At 48.5% G+C, this 19152-nt stretch overlaps 1 protein-coding gene across 6 annotated transcripts in view; it reads right to left on the minus strand.

The window, feature by feature from the left end:
* UBE3A (ubiquitin protein ligase E3A) overlaps nucleotides 1-19152 on the minus strand; it is a 41042-nt gene that overhangs the window by 19491 nt on the left and 2399 nt on the right. The window contains exons 1-4 of one of the 6 annotated variants that reach the window (XM_079763915.1): nucleotides 13938-13995; nucleotides 8388-8451; nucleotides 6339-6457; nucleotides 3449-3493 (exon numbers count right to left, since the gene is read on the minus strand). In XM_079763915.1, coding sequence (XP_079620041.1) covers nucleotides 3449-3493; nucleotides 6339-6358 — 65 coding nt within the window. In that variant the 5' untranslated portion in view covers nucleotides 6359-6457; nucleotides 8388-8451; nucleotides 13938-13995. Of the gene's footprint in view, nucleotides 1-3448; nucleotides 3494-4668; nucleotides 6266-6338; nucleotides 6458-8387; nucleotides 8452-13937; nucleotides 13996-19152 lie in introns of those variants that run through there. The other 5 variants (XM_079763914.1, XM_079763916.1, XM_079763917.1 and 2 more) reach the window with 5 other exon arrangements.

Here is a 19152-nt window from a genome sequence, read left to right on the forward strand (position 1 = left end):
GAGGGAGAGAGATCCACGCGTCCCAGTACTTAACGACGATAAAAAACAAAATCCCATCAGCCGTAAGGAGAATGTGAGAGCTGTAAGTGATGGTAACTACGCACACAACTCGCTTCACCGTCAAGGTGACACACACTAGGGAGTATGCTTAACGCCCCCCCGGCCCCCCGTCAATGGCCAACCACTAGGGCTAGAACCACAGAAGTAAGTGGCTGCCAACCACAGAGGAGGTGGCAGTCAAAAAAGATCTCAAATTGACTGTAATAGGCGGTCGGAAAATGAGCGATGAGCACAGGAACGAAGATGAGCCGTAAAAGCAGCAGCTGTCAGAGAGCGAAGACGTGTCAGTGAGTAATGAGCAAACAAGATGCAAATCAGAATTAAAACGACAGGAAAGAAACTGACTGACATGCAACATAAAAGTAATGGTGGGTAAAGCAGAGAACAGCAGAAGCTGAAATGGCGAAGTTCAGGAAGAGTGTGTGACTAAGGGAGCAGGGGCTGTAAGTGGAGACGCAGGCGGTGAAGTGGTGAGGACCGAGGAGCCGAGGGGAAGCCGGGACAGGCGGTGGGTCTGTAAAGGGATCGCAGCGTTGCCCGCGTTCTCCACGCAGGGGCCTCTGTTCCCTCGGGATGCTGCCTTTGCAAACACACCACCACCGTATTTAACGAGTCTGGAAGCGTGAGCAATGGCACCCTACATCGTATCAGGCCTGAGAGGAGGAAGCCCTCGGCCCTCTGCCGCAGCGCCGTGAAGGCTGGCCTGTCCCACCACGCGGAGTGCGCTGAGTGAGCTCCTAGGACCCTCGTCCGGCCAACAAGACTGAAACTAGGATGTAAGGTCCATTCTCCACTTAAACTTTTTAAATATGAATCAGTAATTTTACTGTTTGAAGTATGTTTAACAGAACAATAACCCCTAATTAATGACTTAGTGAGCTTTATAACCCAGAGTGCTTGTTACACAGTAAATACAAAATAAAATTATAGAACTAAATATGTATATAAAATCATTCACCTTCAAAAACATGTTAAGGTGTCACGTTTTACATTAGAATTAGAATTAAGACATGTACATATGCATCTCTCTCTCCAGCGCCTCCCTCACAGAGTACAGTCGGGGTAAGTGCTCGTGAAGACGTGGGGTGCCTCTCTGCGTGCCCTGGGCTGTGCACACACAGTGAACCCACGAACACACGGATGGCAGAGAATTCCTACGTGTCTGAAAGGGGATTATAGGGGCAGAAATCACCATTAGTGATGCATTCCCTCTAACTGGTATTTACCCATCTCTGCAGGCCCTCTCACTAGGCTTCCGTGCTAGTACGCAGTGAGCCACACAGACGACAAAGAACCAACCGGAAGCAAGTCAACTGACAGTCAACCCCGTGGAGCAGATCCAGGAGGGGGAGGGGCGGAGAAGAGAGCTGACCCTTCTCCGATGAGCCCGGGTCAGGGAAGGCCTCCTGACGAGGCGCCCCTCGAGCAGAGCCCTCGGAAGTGAGCGAGGGAGCCTGTGGCATCCCAGGGAAGGAAGGGCCCAGGACATCAGGCCGATGCAGACGAGACCAGCCGGAGAGCAGGGACGGCAGAGCGGGCGGGCGCGCGTGCAGGGCCTCGCAGACCTCAGAGGGGCCCGTGAGGGGGTGGGAAGTCTCGGAAAGGTTCAGAGCACCAGGAACATGATTTCACGCGACCGAGTTCACTGTGAGGGACAAGGAGGCAGCAAGACCCCTGGGACCAATCCCATCTTTTTGGCACAAGGTGACAGCGGTCATCAGTCACAGAGGAGAAAGGGTGTAACACAGGTGGTCACATTATCGGTGTTGTGAGGGTGGAGTCAACAGGACCTGCCGATCATCGGAGTGAGACAAGAAAGCCAGGGTCCTTCCAAAGCTGTAGCTCAGGGCGGGGAGCGTGCGGCCCACGTGTGAGGCCCATGAAACCATTTGGCCCGGCCCTGCCACGCATCGGAGGTGAATTTCACAGGGCAGGCTCAGGTCTGAGCTGACTGTATAACTAAAGAGTCAGCAGGAAAGAGGAAAGGTTAGGTTTTCTCATGAATGGAAAGTGCACTTACAGCCGTCCCGGAGGGCCACAATGCGCGTCAGCGCGGCAAGGTTTCAGGAGGAAAGGAGCTCCTGTCCGTGTGGGGCCACGAGCCCTTCTCGAGCAGCGCCGAGCCCCGTGACCACAGGGCAGACCTCCTCTCTCCCTTCGTTAGGGCCGGACTGACCGCGACGCCCCCTCTCGCCTACAAGCACATGTAACATCACCCCCCCCCCCATCTCTACCCCCCTCTTCACCTTTCAGAAGACGAGGGGGCGGGGGGGGGGGTCTCAGTTCTTATTCAAGAGCAATCCCTACACCTACAATCTTCTCTCCAACCCTTATGCCTCAAAAAACTTGCTTTAATAATTTTGGCCTCTCCTGTATCTTAAGCTTCTTAAATTCCCACAACTCATCACCAAAGCCTTACCTATTTCACTTTCTAAATATTTTTCTTACACCCAGACAACCCTACCTTGAATTCCCATTCTACCACGGCCCTAGATAAAGCGCCCTTGACTGAACCACCGAGGTCACCCCACACCACACATTTCTCTTCAGTCCTGTTTCCCTGCTGCCCAAGTTATTAAAAATGAGTCTAGCAAGGTTACTGCCCTTACTTACCAAATTCCTTCCTCACTCCCAAACACGGTCAGAGACAGGCCACGGCCCTGCACGGAGCATGCAAGGCCCCATGCTATCTCAAGTCTCATCTCCTGCACTTCCCGGCATTCGGTCGGCATGTGATCCAAAACTCCTCCGCTGCCCGCCCTGCGATACTCACGGTGCTGCTGCAGAAGGCGCTGCTGCATTACTGCCCGTGCGTCTGCCCAGCACGGCCTGCCCTCGCTCCAGCCACCTGCCTCCCAGTCACACTCCCAGATCTACCTCGGCCGCTCTGGCCACCCAGCTGCCCTGCCCTCTGGGCCGGGTGTCCTGCCTGCCTGAGTGCCCTGGGCCTCCTGGATGTCCCCGTCCCCCTCGGCCTCCTCCCCCCGACAGTGACGGAAATCACTTGCTCTGTCTTCCCACGGAGGAGGCTGCATTTCTGCAGGCTGGGAACGAGTCCTCACGCCTCTCCGTGTGCCTGGCACACAGCGGGCACGCAGCCCACGACCGTTACACTGAACTCGCTCCACACCACTCTCACCTCCCCACCGCTGCTCGGGGAGCAGGAAGACCTACGAGTCCAGGAGTGTGCGACTGCCCACTGAGAAGCAGAAATCTAGCGACACAGCACCACGGTTTGGAGGGATTTATTTGGTAGGAAAGCAGCGGATGCATTTCTGTCTCCCGGTTTACTTGTTAAAGCACCGCCCTCTTTGAGCGGAAGGTCCTTCCGAATGGGAGGCCCCTGAAGTGACCCAGAGCTCGAGGCGGGGCCCCGCCGCCCACTTACATTCGGCTGGCTTCAGTGTCGTCAGACTGCGCTTCTCCTGGCGATCTGTGAACGCAAGTGGGGAAAGCTCAGCAAACGCTCCACGCTCCAAAGGGGCAGGTGTTATTTGGGGAGACAAGTTTGAAAACAACACTTAATCGTTAACAGTTTTAAAAGGAATTCAACATGAGAAAAAAGTGGTCAGGTCAGATTGCCATACAACACATTTATTTAGGCCTGACTACTAAAAACTCAGTGCGTTTTTTTTTTTATCAAGGAAAGGAAACTGTAAAAACACTACATTTAGATACCAACATATAAACCAGCAGAATGTCCTCATTATTTCCCAAGTCAAATACTTTGGTGAAAACGTACAACATGAACTTTCTACCGCCAAGTTGGTCATCCGCCATCTGCACCGCCCCTGCGGGTCAGGGTCAGCCCACTGCTGCCTGGGGCAGGGCAGGGCAGGGCCTGTTGCCCCGCGGTGCTGGCGCCCCGGGGCCCACGGCCTTACAGGAGGGCTCTGCTGTGATAACCACCCGGAGCTCACATCCACCAGGAACTGCTGCAGTTACGTCCTATGCTGCTCTCTCATGGAGCAATTAAAAGCCCTCAGACACTAAGCTTGGGGCCTGACCCGATGCTGCCCGCCCGCCCCCACCTACCCACCTACCTACCTACCTACCTACCTACGCTGCTAAATTAACCCCTGCCACCCCCTCACTGTTGCAAACAGCATCAGTCAGTGTATACTAAGGTGGATCAACAGAACACTGGTTTCTAACACTTTCAAATTCTCAAAATAAGTAAAACATATTTTAGAGTTCAAAAGCTAAATGTTCACAATGACATTACAAGAACTTGATTTCTGAATTTATCACTGACTTGAGACTACAAATTTTGAACAACTTCAACAAAGGAATCTTAAAATCAAAGCCACCAACAAAAGAATAAGTGCTATACATATTTCTTGTCTTTAAAAAACTCATTTCTTTATCAGACTTTCAAAATTACCCCTCTCTACAGGTCAGAGTCTGGGGGGAAATTTGGTGGAAAAGGGACTCCGGCAGCTCAAGTATTTGTTTTAGATTTTCTCTGCAGTATATTTACATTTTCAATTTCGTACAAAATTATATCAGAACTAAAAATTGGGACATGCTGGAGGTGGCAGTGACTTGGCAGTGACACAAATGCAAAAATCTCACTCCACCCTCTCCCCCGGGGAGCAAGCAAATCACCTTGGTGACACACCTGGTCTCCACCAGCCTTGTGGGTAAGTACCCCAAGATTGCTTCCAAACTGGTATCTCTCAGACAGAAGAGCTAAAAACTGGTGATAACCCCATGTGCCAGCTGACTCATTTGTGAAAGTGCGACCCTCCAGCATCAGGTGTCATACTGTAAGGAGGCAGAGCAGGCTTGCAAAACAAAAAACAAACCTGCTGGCACTAAGGGAAGAGAGGCAGATTAGAAGCTTTCAAACATGGAGGTGGCAAAACTTTCAAATTAACAGGGAAGAGGAGGGGGATGAGGACAGTGACAGGAAAATTAAAATATGACAGCAAAAGGGAAAGACACAGCGAGAAGGCAAGTCCGAGTCCTGGAAGCACAGTGTGACTGCCGCCAGGTGGAGAGTCTGCAAGGGACAGAGGTTAGAGACATCGTCACATGTAACCACATCCCACTTCCCAAGTTCTGATCCCTCAACACGAGACTGTGCATATTATAGCATCGAACATCCCCCAACTATGCAAATATACTACATTGTCATGTAATATTAACAGGGTAAAGCAAGCTACTCAAAACCATTATAGGCAAACCAAGTGATTTAAAACAATTCAGTCTAAAAGAAAAATAAAATATTAAAAAAGATTGCAAGACTATTACCCTAAAGCAGATCTATTCTAGGTCTTATACATGGTTAACACAAGCTGTTTTCACTCAACATGGAAATTGTTCTTTAATCAAGAGAAAAGTGAATATACACAGAACTAGCAAAAATACTTTCTAGCAGAGAATAAGTAGCAGAACATATCTAATGAAATTTCTAGTCATTCTTTTTATAGCATATTTCTACAGTATTCTAAATAATTTACCAAAAAAATATCCCAAGGTTAGGATTCCAAACTCTCAAAACTATGAAGTATCTAACATCTCCAGACTTTATTCTTTACTGCCAGGTTTTTGAAAGTCGGGATCCAACACATGCTTGAGATTTCACCACATTCAGGAGAGATAATCAAAGGAAAAACAAAAACTACTGACTCTGTTTAACTTGCAGTTTGTTAGAATAACATCAGAAACAAAACTTTAAAACTGAAACAATAAGCAGGGAAAATTAAAAAAAAATAACAAAACAAAAATAAAGCTCGCAAGAGTCTCACTTTTAGGTCTTGATTTGGATGGCAGAAAATGTGGTCCCCAACCACCCACTAATCTGAACATAGAAAATCCCCATGGAGGCTCACTTGCAACCCTACTGTGTGCAGCTTCTCCAGCCTGCAAGACACGCTGCTACCTCCACTGAAACTCTCTAGGAGAGAAAAGTATACTCGTTTCATTACAGTTGTTAAAACTTCCAGAAACGTTCAGTTAAAACTCTCATAAAAGGCACACTTTAAAATGCATATTAATAACTTTTTCATAGTTTTTATAATGTTCAAAATAAAACGTTTATTAACATTTTTGAGAAGCATTTTCCTGTTTATTCATACAGACAAGTCTGGGGGAGAAAAAAGCATGAAATATTCTAGAAAGGATTTTAAGTGGAGAAGCAAATCAAGTTTGTGGTCCACTCTTCTTAGCAGTATATTCCTACCAACTACACATTTTCTTCATTTATTTACAGCCCACATTTCACTCTACAACGACAGCCTTTTAAAGGCTGTAAAATAACATTCAAAAGTTACCTTTTACAAGCTGTGGCCATTCGTTGACATCAGGGGATCACAGCTTTGAGTCACTGATTAAAAACAGGTTGTCACACCAGTCTAGCTGCTAACTTGGTCTGAGCGTAGATTTAATAACTCTAATAAATTAAACAAATCTTTAGTTAGAACACTTTAACACACACACCCGATTCACTGTTCAAACGTCATCTTCAAAGCTTCCAATTAGGTGTCAATGCAACATTCATCAGAGGAGTAATTACAGACATTGTTTAAAGGCTATTTTCCAGAATTTACTTTTCTTAAGTGATCTCTTCACGGGAGAAACGTGGCAACCATCCCTTGCACTTTTATGGAGCCTCAAGTTGACAAACACAGTCAACAGCATCTTGTTTGAGTCTTTGTGACAACTTACTTAGGCTCTCATCTAATCAGGGCAAACAGGATGGTGAGAATTTAAAATAAATAAGCAAGCAGCCTCAGAGCGATTAACGGACTTGCCCAAGACTTCAGGTTAGTGGTGAAGCTGGGACTAAAGCCAGACCTGCTGGCGTCCCACCAGGGTTAGAGCTGTCTGGCTTGTCTCATTCTCCTACACAAAGTCTCATCACTGAAACACAGGTAAATGAGTCAAGATTTACAATACGGACTGGGACCCACAACCTTGGTAATATTTAAATGGGACTAATAGTCGTACAGCTTCCCGGGTAGCCGGATGCTTAGGGGGAACAGTTACGTGTGTGCATATACACACAGTCACCGCGGCCCGGCCCGACTTCCTCTGTAGAGTAACCGAGCGTGCCACGTGCCAGCTCTGTCCCTGCTGTGAACGCCCTGCCCTCCCAGCCCAGGGTCTCTGGAGCCCTGCCTTGGCCTCGGCTCAGCGCCTCGGACAGCGCACCCTGCTGGGGTCGCACAGTCAGTCGGCTGAGGTCCAGGACCAAGGGCTCATTTCGTGCAACCAGTTCTTCCCTTGACGACTTCCCTAAATCTGAGAAGCCAACTCGGGAAAGATGGGCCATCAGGAGGGAGACAAAAAGGGTCCTGGCAGTTCCCGCCTTCAAGTGAAGGCCGGAGGTGGTTCGCAGCAAGGATCCAGACCCCGCTCTGAAGAAAGGCCAGGTGCCCGAGAGCCCACTCCTCTGCGGCCTATCAGCATGGGCTTCACATTCAGATGAGGCGAGGGCTGGCCTCAGGAGTGGGATGCAGAATCCCTGGAAACCACGCCCTTCCCCAGGTTTTCCTGTCACAGCTACCTGTCTCCTACTGCGAGCCTGGACATTCCTGAGGCCCGGGGGCGGGGGGGGGGGGGGGGGGGGGCGGGGAGGGGAATCCAGGGCGGTCCCCCTGCAATGCACAATGTTCCCTCTTGGGCTCTCATAGACGGATAGTCCATTTGGATTTAGAAGGTTCAGCAATTCTAACTTTCCCACCTGTCAACATAAAAACGAGAAAGCCACCCTACCCTTTGATTGATTAACGGAGGTGCACGAGCTCACTCAAGAGCGGCGTGGAGCTGGGAGAGGGCGTAGCCGAGTGAGTCCTCCCGTCCAGCCCTCCTCACGAGGGCCAGTGCGGGACCGACACAGCTGCGGGCCAGCCTGCACTCCCCTCCCTCTCTCACCTGCGGGCTGGGGCGTCTTGGGCAAGTGACTTAATCTCTCTGAGCCTGTTTCCTCGTCAGCAGAACCCAGACAGCTAGTCCCGGTGTCAGAGACTTCGTGGGGATGAACGAACGAACATACGGACGTTCAGAACTGTGCCCGCACACAGTCAGAGCTCAACAAATGGAAGCTATTTTTAACTCACAGCCTAACAGCCAAAGCCGCCTCCTCCGTCTTCCTGGGCACAGAGCTTTACTCCCACAGCACACTGGCCTCCTCTAGGCTCTCTCAGAACCCAGGTGGGCACCTCGTACAGGCTACCTGGTAGCACGGTGGCTTAGCGCCGAGCACGATGCTCTAACACTGACTGGCACCCCAATCTGCTGAACACATGTGTCATTACTCTAACCAGACATTCACATACACGTGCAATTTGGAATTCCAAAAAAATAAAATAGAAACATACCATATTTCGCCAAACTTCTGAGGAGCTGGTGGATTCTAAAATCAGGATCTTACAGCGTTTTAACCTAAAATAGAAAACACCTCACTCAGTTTTTTTTTTACATAGACAACAGGATAAACTTCCAAGAACATTTTTCTTACCATTTTTCCTACCATTCACTACAAAAGCAAGTTCATCCTTTGTAACGTTTATGAGCATACACACACACACACACACACACACACACACACACATCAAGCGACAGGGCCCAGCTGCTGCAGGAGGGCAGCACGGCGGTGAGGCCCGCGGCTCTCAGCTGGCAGACCCAGGGCTCCTGTTTGCACCCAGAGCTCAGTGCTGGTCCTCTCTCCTCCTACCTCCTCCACCAGGGCTGACGGAGGTGACAGCTAGCTGTCCTTCTCAGCAGCCCCAGGGCCTTGAGAGACCGACCCAGCCCCTCCCACCAGAGTGAAGACAAGAGGCCAACCCTGGGGGCATGCAGTAGAGTACTAAGGGCCCCGCCTCGTAGTTAGTGACCTCCAACTAAAGCCTTCTCCAGACACACCCTAATACAGCCTCGCGCGGATCAAGCTGACCAGAAGTGACTGCGCTGGCATCTAAAACAGACAGACACCAACAAAACTGTACAACATCCAATAAGAAATTACTAAAAATGCAAGTAAGAAATTTTGGCGCATAACTATCAGAAAAAACAATCAATAAAAAATCCTGCCCTAACCGGTTTGGCTCAGTGGACAGAGCATCAGCCTGCGGACTGAAAGGTCCCAGGTTGGATTCCAGTCAAGGGCATGTACCTTGGTTGCAGGCACATCCCCAGTGGGAGGTGTGCAGGAGGCAGCTGAATCGGTCGGTATCTCTCTCATCAATGTTTCTAACTCTCTGTCCCTCTCCCTTCCTCTCTGTAAAATATCAATAAAATATATATTTTTAAAAATCCTGAAATGAAAGATGGAATCAGGAGACAAGGACTTTCAAATTACTATAAACTCGCTCAAGGATTCAAAGGAACATCACATGAATAAAGAAAGAGAAAACCTTAAAACAAATCAAATGGAAAAACCAATCCAAAGAAATAAACTAAAGTACCTGAAGTATTGACACCAGAGGGAAAAGAACAGTGAAGGAGAAGACAAAGCAAAATGCAGCACAGAGAGAAAAAGATCAAACATAACCTGTCGATGGCCCGAGGACAGCATCACGTGGTCCAACATACATGTAACTGAAGCTCCATGAAGAGACAGCACAGGAGGGAGGGAGGTGATAGACGTATGTGTGAAGAAATAATGATTGACACTTTTCCAAATCTGATGAAAGCAAATTCACGCATTTTAAAAAAAAAAAGGAAAGAACTCAACAAATCCTTATCAGGATAATCACAAAACCAGTGATAAAAAGATCTTTTTTAAAGGGTGTAGAAAATCTTTTTTAAAAGATGTGTGTGTGTGTGGGGGGGGGGAGACGACTTTTACTAAAGGAAAAGAAAAAAAAGCACAGCTTTTCCTCACAAACAAATGCTCAAAGGAAAAGCAAGTAAACCTAGAATTATCTATCAAGTGAAAATACCCCTCAAACTAAGATACACATCGACCTCCAGGCTACTTCACAAAGACTGACAGCCCCAAGGCTGACCAGGATGTAGGGCACCTGAGCATTGTTGGTAGGCGTGTAAAACAAGGAACAGATTTGGGGGGACCATCTGCAAACGTGTCAGAACTGTCCTATAACCGAATGATCGCATTCCCAAACACATAACCAACTTTCACACTGTTCACTGCAGCTTTACTCGTAACGCCAAGCACTGCAACCGCCCACGTGTCCTTTCATGGAAGGAAGGTACACGCTACTGACACACGCATTAACATGGATGAACCTCAAAAATATTACGCCGAGTAAAAGAAACCTGATACCGCTAAGTACTACGACACAATGTATATGACATTCTAGAGCAAGCTACCCCCACCTAAGGGAAGAGAGATCAGGACACAGGCGGGGGGGGGGCTGGGGGGGACTGACGAGGAAGGGGAGAGTCTGTAACTCGTAGGGTTTGTGCTGCGAAGGTGTGCACTTGTCAGACTCAGGAGCTGGTCTGTGTGGCAGCTGTTCCCACAGACGGCCACACGATCGGACCGTCCACATGACCTTCTGAGGCCAACGTGGCAGCCAGTGACCTACGTCACAGCTTCCACTCCTCCGTTCGAGAACCTTCCCTGGCTCCCATGTGACCAAATGATCCGAACCCCACATCCTCTGGCTCTACTTCCCGCCGCTTCCTTTCCTAAAGCACACTGGCCACCTCGCTGTTCCTCACCCCGGACGCTCCCGGGAGACACTGCCCGAAAGGCTTCCCCACTCGGTGGCCCCCTCTCCTCAGTTCTTCACTCAAGTCACCCCTCAGTGAGCTTTCTCGGGCCACCCTGAAATCTGCACACATCCCTCCATCCATACACACTTTATATCCCATTTCCTTATTTTTCTCCTTAAAAACACCATGCAATACACAATATATTTTACACAGCGTGTATATAATACCTCTTTCCCTACCAAGTGTAAGTCCGTGAAAACAGGGGCCTGGGTGGGCTTTGTGCACTCGCATCCAGAAAGCCACCTATGACACAGCAGGTGCGCCATATGCATCTGCTACGGCGACGAGGTAGGCGCACACGCAGCCACCCACACCCAACACAGAGAGGCTCTGTAACCTGGTACAGAAAGTTATACACAAGCAATGAACAATCTGAAAATGAAATCATGTAAACAGTTCCATTAGCAATAACTTTAAAAATGAAATACTTAGAAATATATTTATATTTATATTGAACAAAAGTGTTGAGAAATGTACATTAAAAAACAAAAATTTTAAAAAATAAATGGAAAGACATCCCATGTTCATGGGTCAAGACATAAAATTAAGGTAGCAATACTCCTTAAATCTACCAATTCAGCATGACACCCAATCAAAATGCCAGCTGCCCTTTTTGCAGAAAAACAAACTAACCTTAAAATTCACAGAGAAATTCCAAAAACCCTAGGGAGCTAAAATAGTCTTGAAAAATAAGAACAAAGTTAAAATATTCACCTTTACCAATTTCAAAACTTACTACAAATATATAGTATTCGAGACAGTTATGTCGGTGGCTGAAGAACAGACATAGAAATCAATGGAAAAGAAAGACTCCAGAAATACGTTCTTACACTTACGGTCAAATGCTTCTCAACAAGGGTACCACGACCACCCCATGGGCAAGCACAGCCTTTCAACCCCTGCAGCCCCTGGCGCCGGAAGAAGTGGGTCTCCCTAAGTAAGAGGATGAAGCTGGCGCCCCCCCTCACATCACAGCACAAAATCTACAGCTCGTGTACTTCAAAGCACACAATTCATGCAAGTGCAAAGGCAACCTAAAGGATGGGAGGGGATATTTTGAAATCATATTATTTGACAAGGCACTTATGTCTGTAACATACTAGTAAGCAACACTTAAAACCCAAGATTTTTTTTAAAAAAAAACACCCCAATTTAACAACAGCAAAAGATTTTGAATAGATTTTCTGCAAAGATGGCGAATCAGCCCAAGAAATGACATCACCATCAGTCATTAAGCAAATGCCTATAAAACGACAGAGATACTTTCACACCCACCCAAATGGTTAAAATAAAAGGGACAGGGGTCAAGGGCACGTAGAAGGTGGTGAAGGGAAGATCAATGGTGATGGAAGGAGACTTGACTTCGGATGGTGAATACACAATACGATATACAGACAATGTACTATAGAATTGTATGCTTGAAACCTGTGTCATTTTATTAATCAACAAATTCAATAAAAATATATCTTAAAAATAAAAGGGACAGATAATAAGTTTTGGCAGGGAAGCAGAGAAGTCAGAAAGAACCCTCATACATTGCGGATACAACTATAAAATAGTGCCGCCACTTTGGAATGATAACAAGGAAATTTATAACCAAAAACTGGAAATAATCCCAACAGTTGTGTATACTCACACAAGGTAACATATTCAGCCACGAAAAGGAATGAAGTGATGTGAAATGCTGTAACGTGAGTGAACCTGGAAGAAAACACTGTGCTAAGTAAGAAGAACACCGCCTTTATGGCTCCATAAAGGCAGGCAGATCCATAGAGCAAGAACGCAGATGAGCGGCTGCCAGGCGCTGGAAGACGGGAAAATGGGAGCGACTGCAGGGTTATACAAGGGCTTCTTTTTGGGATGATGAAAATACCCTAAAATTAGATAGCAGTGCCGGTAGTGGAAGTGAACACACTAAAACCCACAGAGGGTCCACTTGAAAAGGGTGAACTTTATGGTATGTGAATTGTATCTCAATAAAGTTGGAAACTATACCAAACGTATGGCATGATTTCTGTGAACCACCCCCTCAGTAAAAAGGAAAATAGCTCCATGTATCTGTACTTACACAGATACGCCTGGTATTTGCCAGGCAGTTTTATGTTTTTCTAGACTTAATTTTAACAACTGTTACCTTAGAATTTGGGTAAAGAAAAAGAGGAAATTGTTACTTTTATACTGAAAAATACCCATTTATTTATTTTCTATATTTCCTCTAGAAAATAATTAATTCTACACCAGCATCTGCAGGTGGAGGGGGCAACTAACCACAAAACACAAGAGGCTCTCTGGAAATGCATGCTGCAATTCCTGGTTCCAGGACTCAGGGGAATAGCCTAACAGTCCCGACACCGGGCTGCGCTGGGAAACCCAGGCTGCGGGGTCCAGACCGCTGCGCCCCGGAAGAGAACTGGGCTCTCAGGGGACCTTGGCCCGCCCTCCCCGCCCCTGTGTTCTCTGACCATTTCAGAAAGTAAGTAACGATTAACCGCAGAAGGGAGGTTCAGATCTGCCAATACTAAAATGCTCTCTTTTACTATGTGGAATCTGATGTGAGTGTTGATCTAAAGTGTCATCTATGGAGATCCTTTAGAAATTCCAATTTACTGTGCCAATCTCCTCTCTCGAATGACAAATCACTCATCCTGGTCAATTCCAGAAGCACGTGCCACACAGCCCCGACCCATTACCGTGACAGCGCCCTCGGGCTCCCTCCGCACTGGGGCTCACTGGAGTTCCATCTTCCAGAGCAGAGCCCAGGGGCAGGCGAACCCCGAGTCCTGTCCTGCGCCTCCTCTCTAAAGCAGCCCTGGCCTGACGAGGACGCAGTGCACCCATCCAGCACTTGCAAGCATCTAAAACTGCACATGAAGAGAGAGAGACAGACAGACAGACCAACCGACAGCAGCAATCTATTACTGTCCTCACAGAACCTTCAGTCCAGAGTAAATTCTCTCACTTTGCTCAGGTAAGTGACCCATCTACCCTCCGGCTGAGGTCCATCTATTTTTAAGCTCGCCCTCCCTGCCTTTCATCTAGCCCAAAAGATGGGCATGTTCAGGGGGAGGGAGGGAGACCCCAGATTTCACTTTGTCGTTCTAAAGGTAACGTGAAGTACAGTACCCTGGGCTATGATTAAATGTAAAGAAATATGCGATGACCTGATTGAAATGCTGAAGTCTAGTTACCCGTGTGATTTCCCGTTTCCCCTCCGGATTGACATGCGGGCGTCCCGGTCCGTTCGGGCTGCTGTGACGACAGACACCGGCTGGGGCTCACCAACAGAACCCTTCCTCCAGCTCTGGAGGCTGCACGTCCACGACCACGGCGCCCGCAGCTCTGGCGTCTGGTGAGGACCAGCTTCCGCGTTCACAGACAGTGGCCTCGGGCTGGGTCCTCACGTGGCAGGAGGGAGGGAGCGCTCTGGCGTCTTGGGTAAGGGCACGGATTCCTGAGAGTTCATGGGACCCACCCATGCGGCTCACCGCCCTCCAAGGCGGCACCTCCTCGTCCCCCCCATGTGGGTTTGGAAGGACTTGAACACTCAGTCTGTAGAAATGTCACTGACGTAGCAAAATGTCCAAGAAACTAACATATGAAGGAAGCAACCTGAGTGATTAGGAAAACTTCTCTTGGACGGTATAGTTTCTATTACCAACGTGGAATATGACAGGTCATCAGCTCACCTCAGAAAACCATGAGATAAATTAATCTCTGGTGAAACAGGACTTATCCATTAGGACACGTCACATACAACAGGTGCCCAAGGGACAAGTACATTTTAAATTCCCTAAAGAAGAAGTTTAAACATGTACCAAAGATCAATACTTACGTCCTTATTATGGCGCACGGTAAGGTTATCAACACTGACACGTACTCAAACGCAGAGGCACGACAACGCAAACCCCCGAGAAAAAGTACCGAGATGGTTAATAGGCTGGTCGTGGCCCGCACCGCTCCCATGACCATCGGCTTCAGGGCGACACTGGGCATCTCACCCTTCCCTCCGAAGAGGCAGCGGCGCTTTGCCTCTGAGACAGGGGTGCGGGGTGCTTGCTGGCAGGAGGACAGGCCTGGCGTGGCACCTGCAGCACCAGAGCCCCGGGCCCAGAGGAAAACCACACCAGTCTCAGAGGGAGCGCGAGTCCCAGGAGGTGACAAACCCGTCCACACCTAAGGGTGAGCACATGGCTGCTATCCTGTCTGTCTGTCTGTCTGTCTAATATGGGGGAATTCAGAGCGCATTCTTCATCCCAGAGAACATAAAAACAGCCCTAGCCGGGTTTGCTCAGTGGATAGAGCGTCGGCCTGCAGACTGAAGGGTCCAGGATTGCGGGCTCCGTCCCAGTAGGGGGCGTGCAGGAGGCAGCCAATCAATCATTCTCATTACTGATATTTCTCTTTCCCTTTCCCTTCCTCTCTGCAATCAATAAAAATATGTTTTAAAGGACATATGAAAGCGTGAGTCAGGATGGTGGCCACAGTCCCCGAGGGTAATTCTAAGACCGCCGTCTCCCATTGGAGAGGCAGGCTCCGAGCAGGACGGGCCAGAGGCGTGGAGTGCAGCCCGGTCTCGGACGTGAGAAGGGACCCGTGAGTCACTGAAAGCACCTACAGCGGGCACACATTAAGAACTAGAGAGCTAGCAGCCTGCACACCACACAGAGACAGGTCTAAACACCTCCCATGCTTTATTTCTGTACCAGAAAGGGATCGATCTACCTGTGCGTGACTACCCTTGGGGGATCTGGAAGGCACAGAAGAGCAACTTCTGGAACACAGTGAGCTGCTAGGAGTCGCCCACCACACGGGACACCCCACGGCCAGCGCACGTTTCACTGAAGGGAGAGGTCATGCTGCTTGTGTCACTCAGGGCGCGTAGCCACCTCCATGCTTGTATTTGCACACGGGTACCGCCTCTCATCAACGAAGTCTCACGTACGAACGGTTCTCTTCTGGGGCCCACACACAATGTCGTGTGTGCGATTCCAGCAAATTCCTACAAGTGCGCTTCTGAAATAATCTTATCTCGTAGATCCTACATCTCCAAAACCGTTTTTCCTCCCAGGTCAGCCTTATGATTCACGTGCCATTTACCAAATTACCAGCAGAGGTCAAAGGTAAAGCCACTCCCAGAGGGGGTCTGACTCTGGGTTAATAACACTGAATAATGCATCACCAACTATTAAGGCCCACTGTTTACTTCAAACGTAGTTTCCAAGTTTAAAATACATCTGCCCTGGCCAGGCAGCTCAGCTGGTTAGAGCATCGCATCTTCCTGAAACGTCAAGGTTGCAGGTCAGGGCACAAACAAGAATCAACCAATGATGCATAAATAAGGGGAACAGCAAACCAACTTCTCCCTCTCCTCTCTCTAAAGCGAATAAATAAAATGTCTTAATTAAAGAAATTCACACTAAATATTTCCCCAAACACTTGTCTGTGAGAAGGTTAAAAATGTCGATGGAGAAAGCAGGAAAATACACCAAGGTTCCAATCCCGTCTACCACTAACCTACGTGTTTTCTTGGGCAAGTCACTAAGTCCGTTTTAATCCATTTTTTCGAGAATGATCACATTTGAAAAGCATAATCCTCTGAAACAGACAAAGCAAGCAACACCTTCGCATGACAGAAGGAACAGAACAAAGGCTGAGCAGCTAAATGACCTGCTCGTCACAGCGGGGGCTGAGGAGGAAGGAGGGACCCACAGGATCTCCTGACACCTCCACATTAGCTGCTGGGGCTTTTGTTCACTGAACCTGTTGAGGCCCTGAGGCACTTAAAATCTTACATATAATCTTCCCAGTTCAGTCACCAGGCTCAGAATCCAGCAGTGACAACTGTCAGCTGCGTGCAAATAGCAGTATTTAAAAGAAAAAGCACTAGCTTTATTTCATTCTCCGAGAGGCCTTAATAATCTCCTTGACTTGTCATCCACAATGGTATTTACTTGTTAAAGGCAACTTAGACGAAGCACTACAGGGGACATTTCTGACATTAAGTGGGAAGGAAAGCTCGAAAAGAAACTTATGTATTTATTCATAAGCAATTTCATTTGAAAATCACTCTCACAGCACCTTGAAGCATTTCAAACGTCTCACGCTTTAGACATGGGATGTAAGTTTCTGGATTAACCCCACTGCTATTCACTGTGATTTCACCTCATTTCCTTGATCAGAAAAGAAAGCCCTACCTCCTGCACTGACTGTCATGGTCAGGAGAGGTCCCCGATGGCGCCCGGTGAAAGCTGCCTCCCCGGAGCGCGTAGGGAGCACGCATCTCCAGCAAGGAGGCGGGCCAGCTGCTCCTCCTCCTCCAGGCAGCACACACCAGGAGGTGCGCAGAGAGAGGCCTGAGCTCGAGCCCAGAGACTCAGATGTAAAACTTCGACGAATAATCACACCTCAGAAAATATCCGGGTATTTACACGCAGCTGTTCAATGTTTTTTAGTTTTACAGACACAGTGTGCCAGACACGGGGTGGTAGAGCTGGGGCCGCGATGTGGGGATACGAAGCACCGGGCGTGTGTGAGACAGTCCTATAAAGGAAAGGGGTAGAACAGATTCTGCAGGATGGCAGCTGGGGGTGGGAGGTTTGGGGCCCACAGACTGGGAGGGAAGGGCGCGGGAGAAGGAGTCTCCCTTATGGGATGGGGCTTCACCAGGACAGTGTGCGAGGAGTCACCGACTAGCAGCTTCCCAAGCACAGGGCCATGGCACCCGTCTCGGAGCCCCGACCCCGGGGAGCTCAGCTCAGGGACCTCAGGGGGGACCTCATCAAGGTTGTGTGCCCACTGACTGACTGGCAGGAAACAGTCCTGCACCCCACGCTCTGGAGACACGCTCTCGTGAGCACGGGCAGTCCTGGCCCGCAGAGCGAGTCCACAGCAGGGCAGAGAGAAGGCGACACGGGGATGATGCGTTAGAAGCCCCTAGGCTGCCGATGCTCTGAGATCCCTCAGGAAACCTGGGCCGGAGGCCGCAAAGGGTGACCCTGTTTATTAAGTGCGTCTGTGCTCAACGCTTTCCATACGCTACTCCTCGCAGCAGCTCTGCATCAGCTTCACAATCCCATTTCACAGATGGAAACACCTGCAGCTCACCAAGATGAAGTAACCTGTCAAGGGCCAAACTACCACAGAAAGGGCAGAATTAAAAACAAAATCTAACCGAAACCGGTTTGGCTCAGTGGATTGAGCGTCGGTCTGCGGACTGGAAGGTCCCGGGTTCGATTCCGGTCGAGGGCATGTACATTGGTTGCGGGCACATCCCCAGTAGGGGGCGTACAGGAGGCAGCTGGTCGATGTTTCTAGCTCTCTGTCCCTCTCCCTTCCTCTCTGTGAAAAACCAATAAAATATATTTTAAAAAAAAATAACAAGATCTAATGCCCAAGCTATTCCCACTGCATCTCATGTCTTTCATTTTTATATTTCAACTTAACATTTGCAGCGGGGGAGGGGGCTATCAAAATCAGCCAAAATTCTGCTGTCCTGCATCATATCATGAAGCGAGTGTCTAAGGCTTTCCCCAAAAATTTTACTGGAAAAATCACTTGTGAAAATTTGTCCTCAATCATAAAAATCAGAAAACTAGTTCTTAACAGCTGCATATGTACTTTACGTTTCTACATTTTAACTCACACAGGCCTAGATCTAAACAAACTGCAAACACCACTGAAGACCATAACCAGCAATCATTTTTTTCAAAATATAATTTTTTATTGACTTCAGAGAGGAAGGGAGAGGGAGAGACAGACAGAAACATCAATGATGAGAGAGGGTCATGGATCGGACGCCTCCTGCACGCCCCCTACTAGGGATCGAGCCCACAACCCGGGCACATGCCCTGACCCGGAATCAAACCAGTGACCTCCTGGTTCATAGGTTGATAGGTTGATGGGCAACTGTAGCCCGGCCGTTGTGGCTCAGTGGTTGAGCATCAACCTATGAACCAAGAGGTGGCGGGTTCGATTCCGGGTCAGGGCACGTGCCCAGGGTTGCGGGCTCGATCCCCAGTAGGGGGCGTGCAGGAGGCGTCTGATCCATGACCCTCTCTCATCACTGATGTTTCTCTCTCTCTTTCTCCCTTCCTCTCTGAAGTCAATAAAAATATATTAAAAAAAAAAAAAAAAAGACTGTGACATTGTTTAAGAAAAAAAGAAATGGGGCGACTATAAACATCATTTCAAGTGCTTGGGTTGTGGATTGTCCCAGACTGTGGATCGAGAGGAACAGCAACTTGTCTTCTTTTGGGGGCTGCGGGTCGGAGGGTGTTTTTCGAGGGGCGAGAGGACAATTGCATGTGTATTTAATGTACAGTGTGTCTACATTTTAACCCCATACAAGCCGAGAGCTAAACAAAACTGTGCAAAAAACCACTGAAGGACACCACCAGCTCACAG

The sequence above is a fragment of the Cnephaeus nilssonii genome, assembly GCF_951640355.1.
Source record: "Cnephaeus nilssonii genome assembly, chromosome: 24".
NCBI classification, from domain to species: Eukaryota; Metazoa; Chordata; class Mammalia; order Chiroptera; family Vespertilionidae; genus Cnephaeus; species Cnephaeus nilssonii.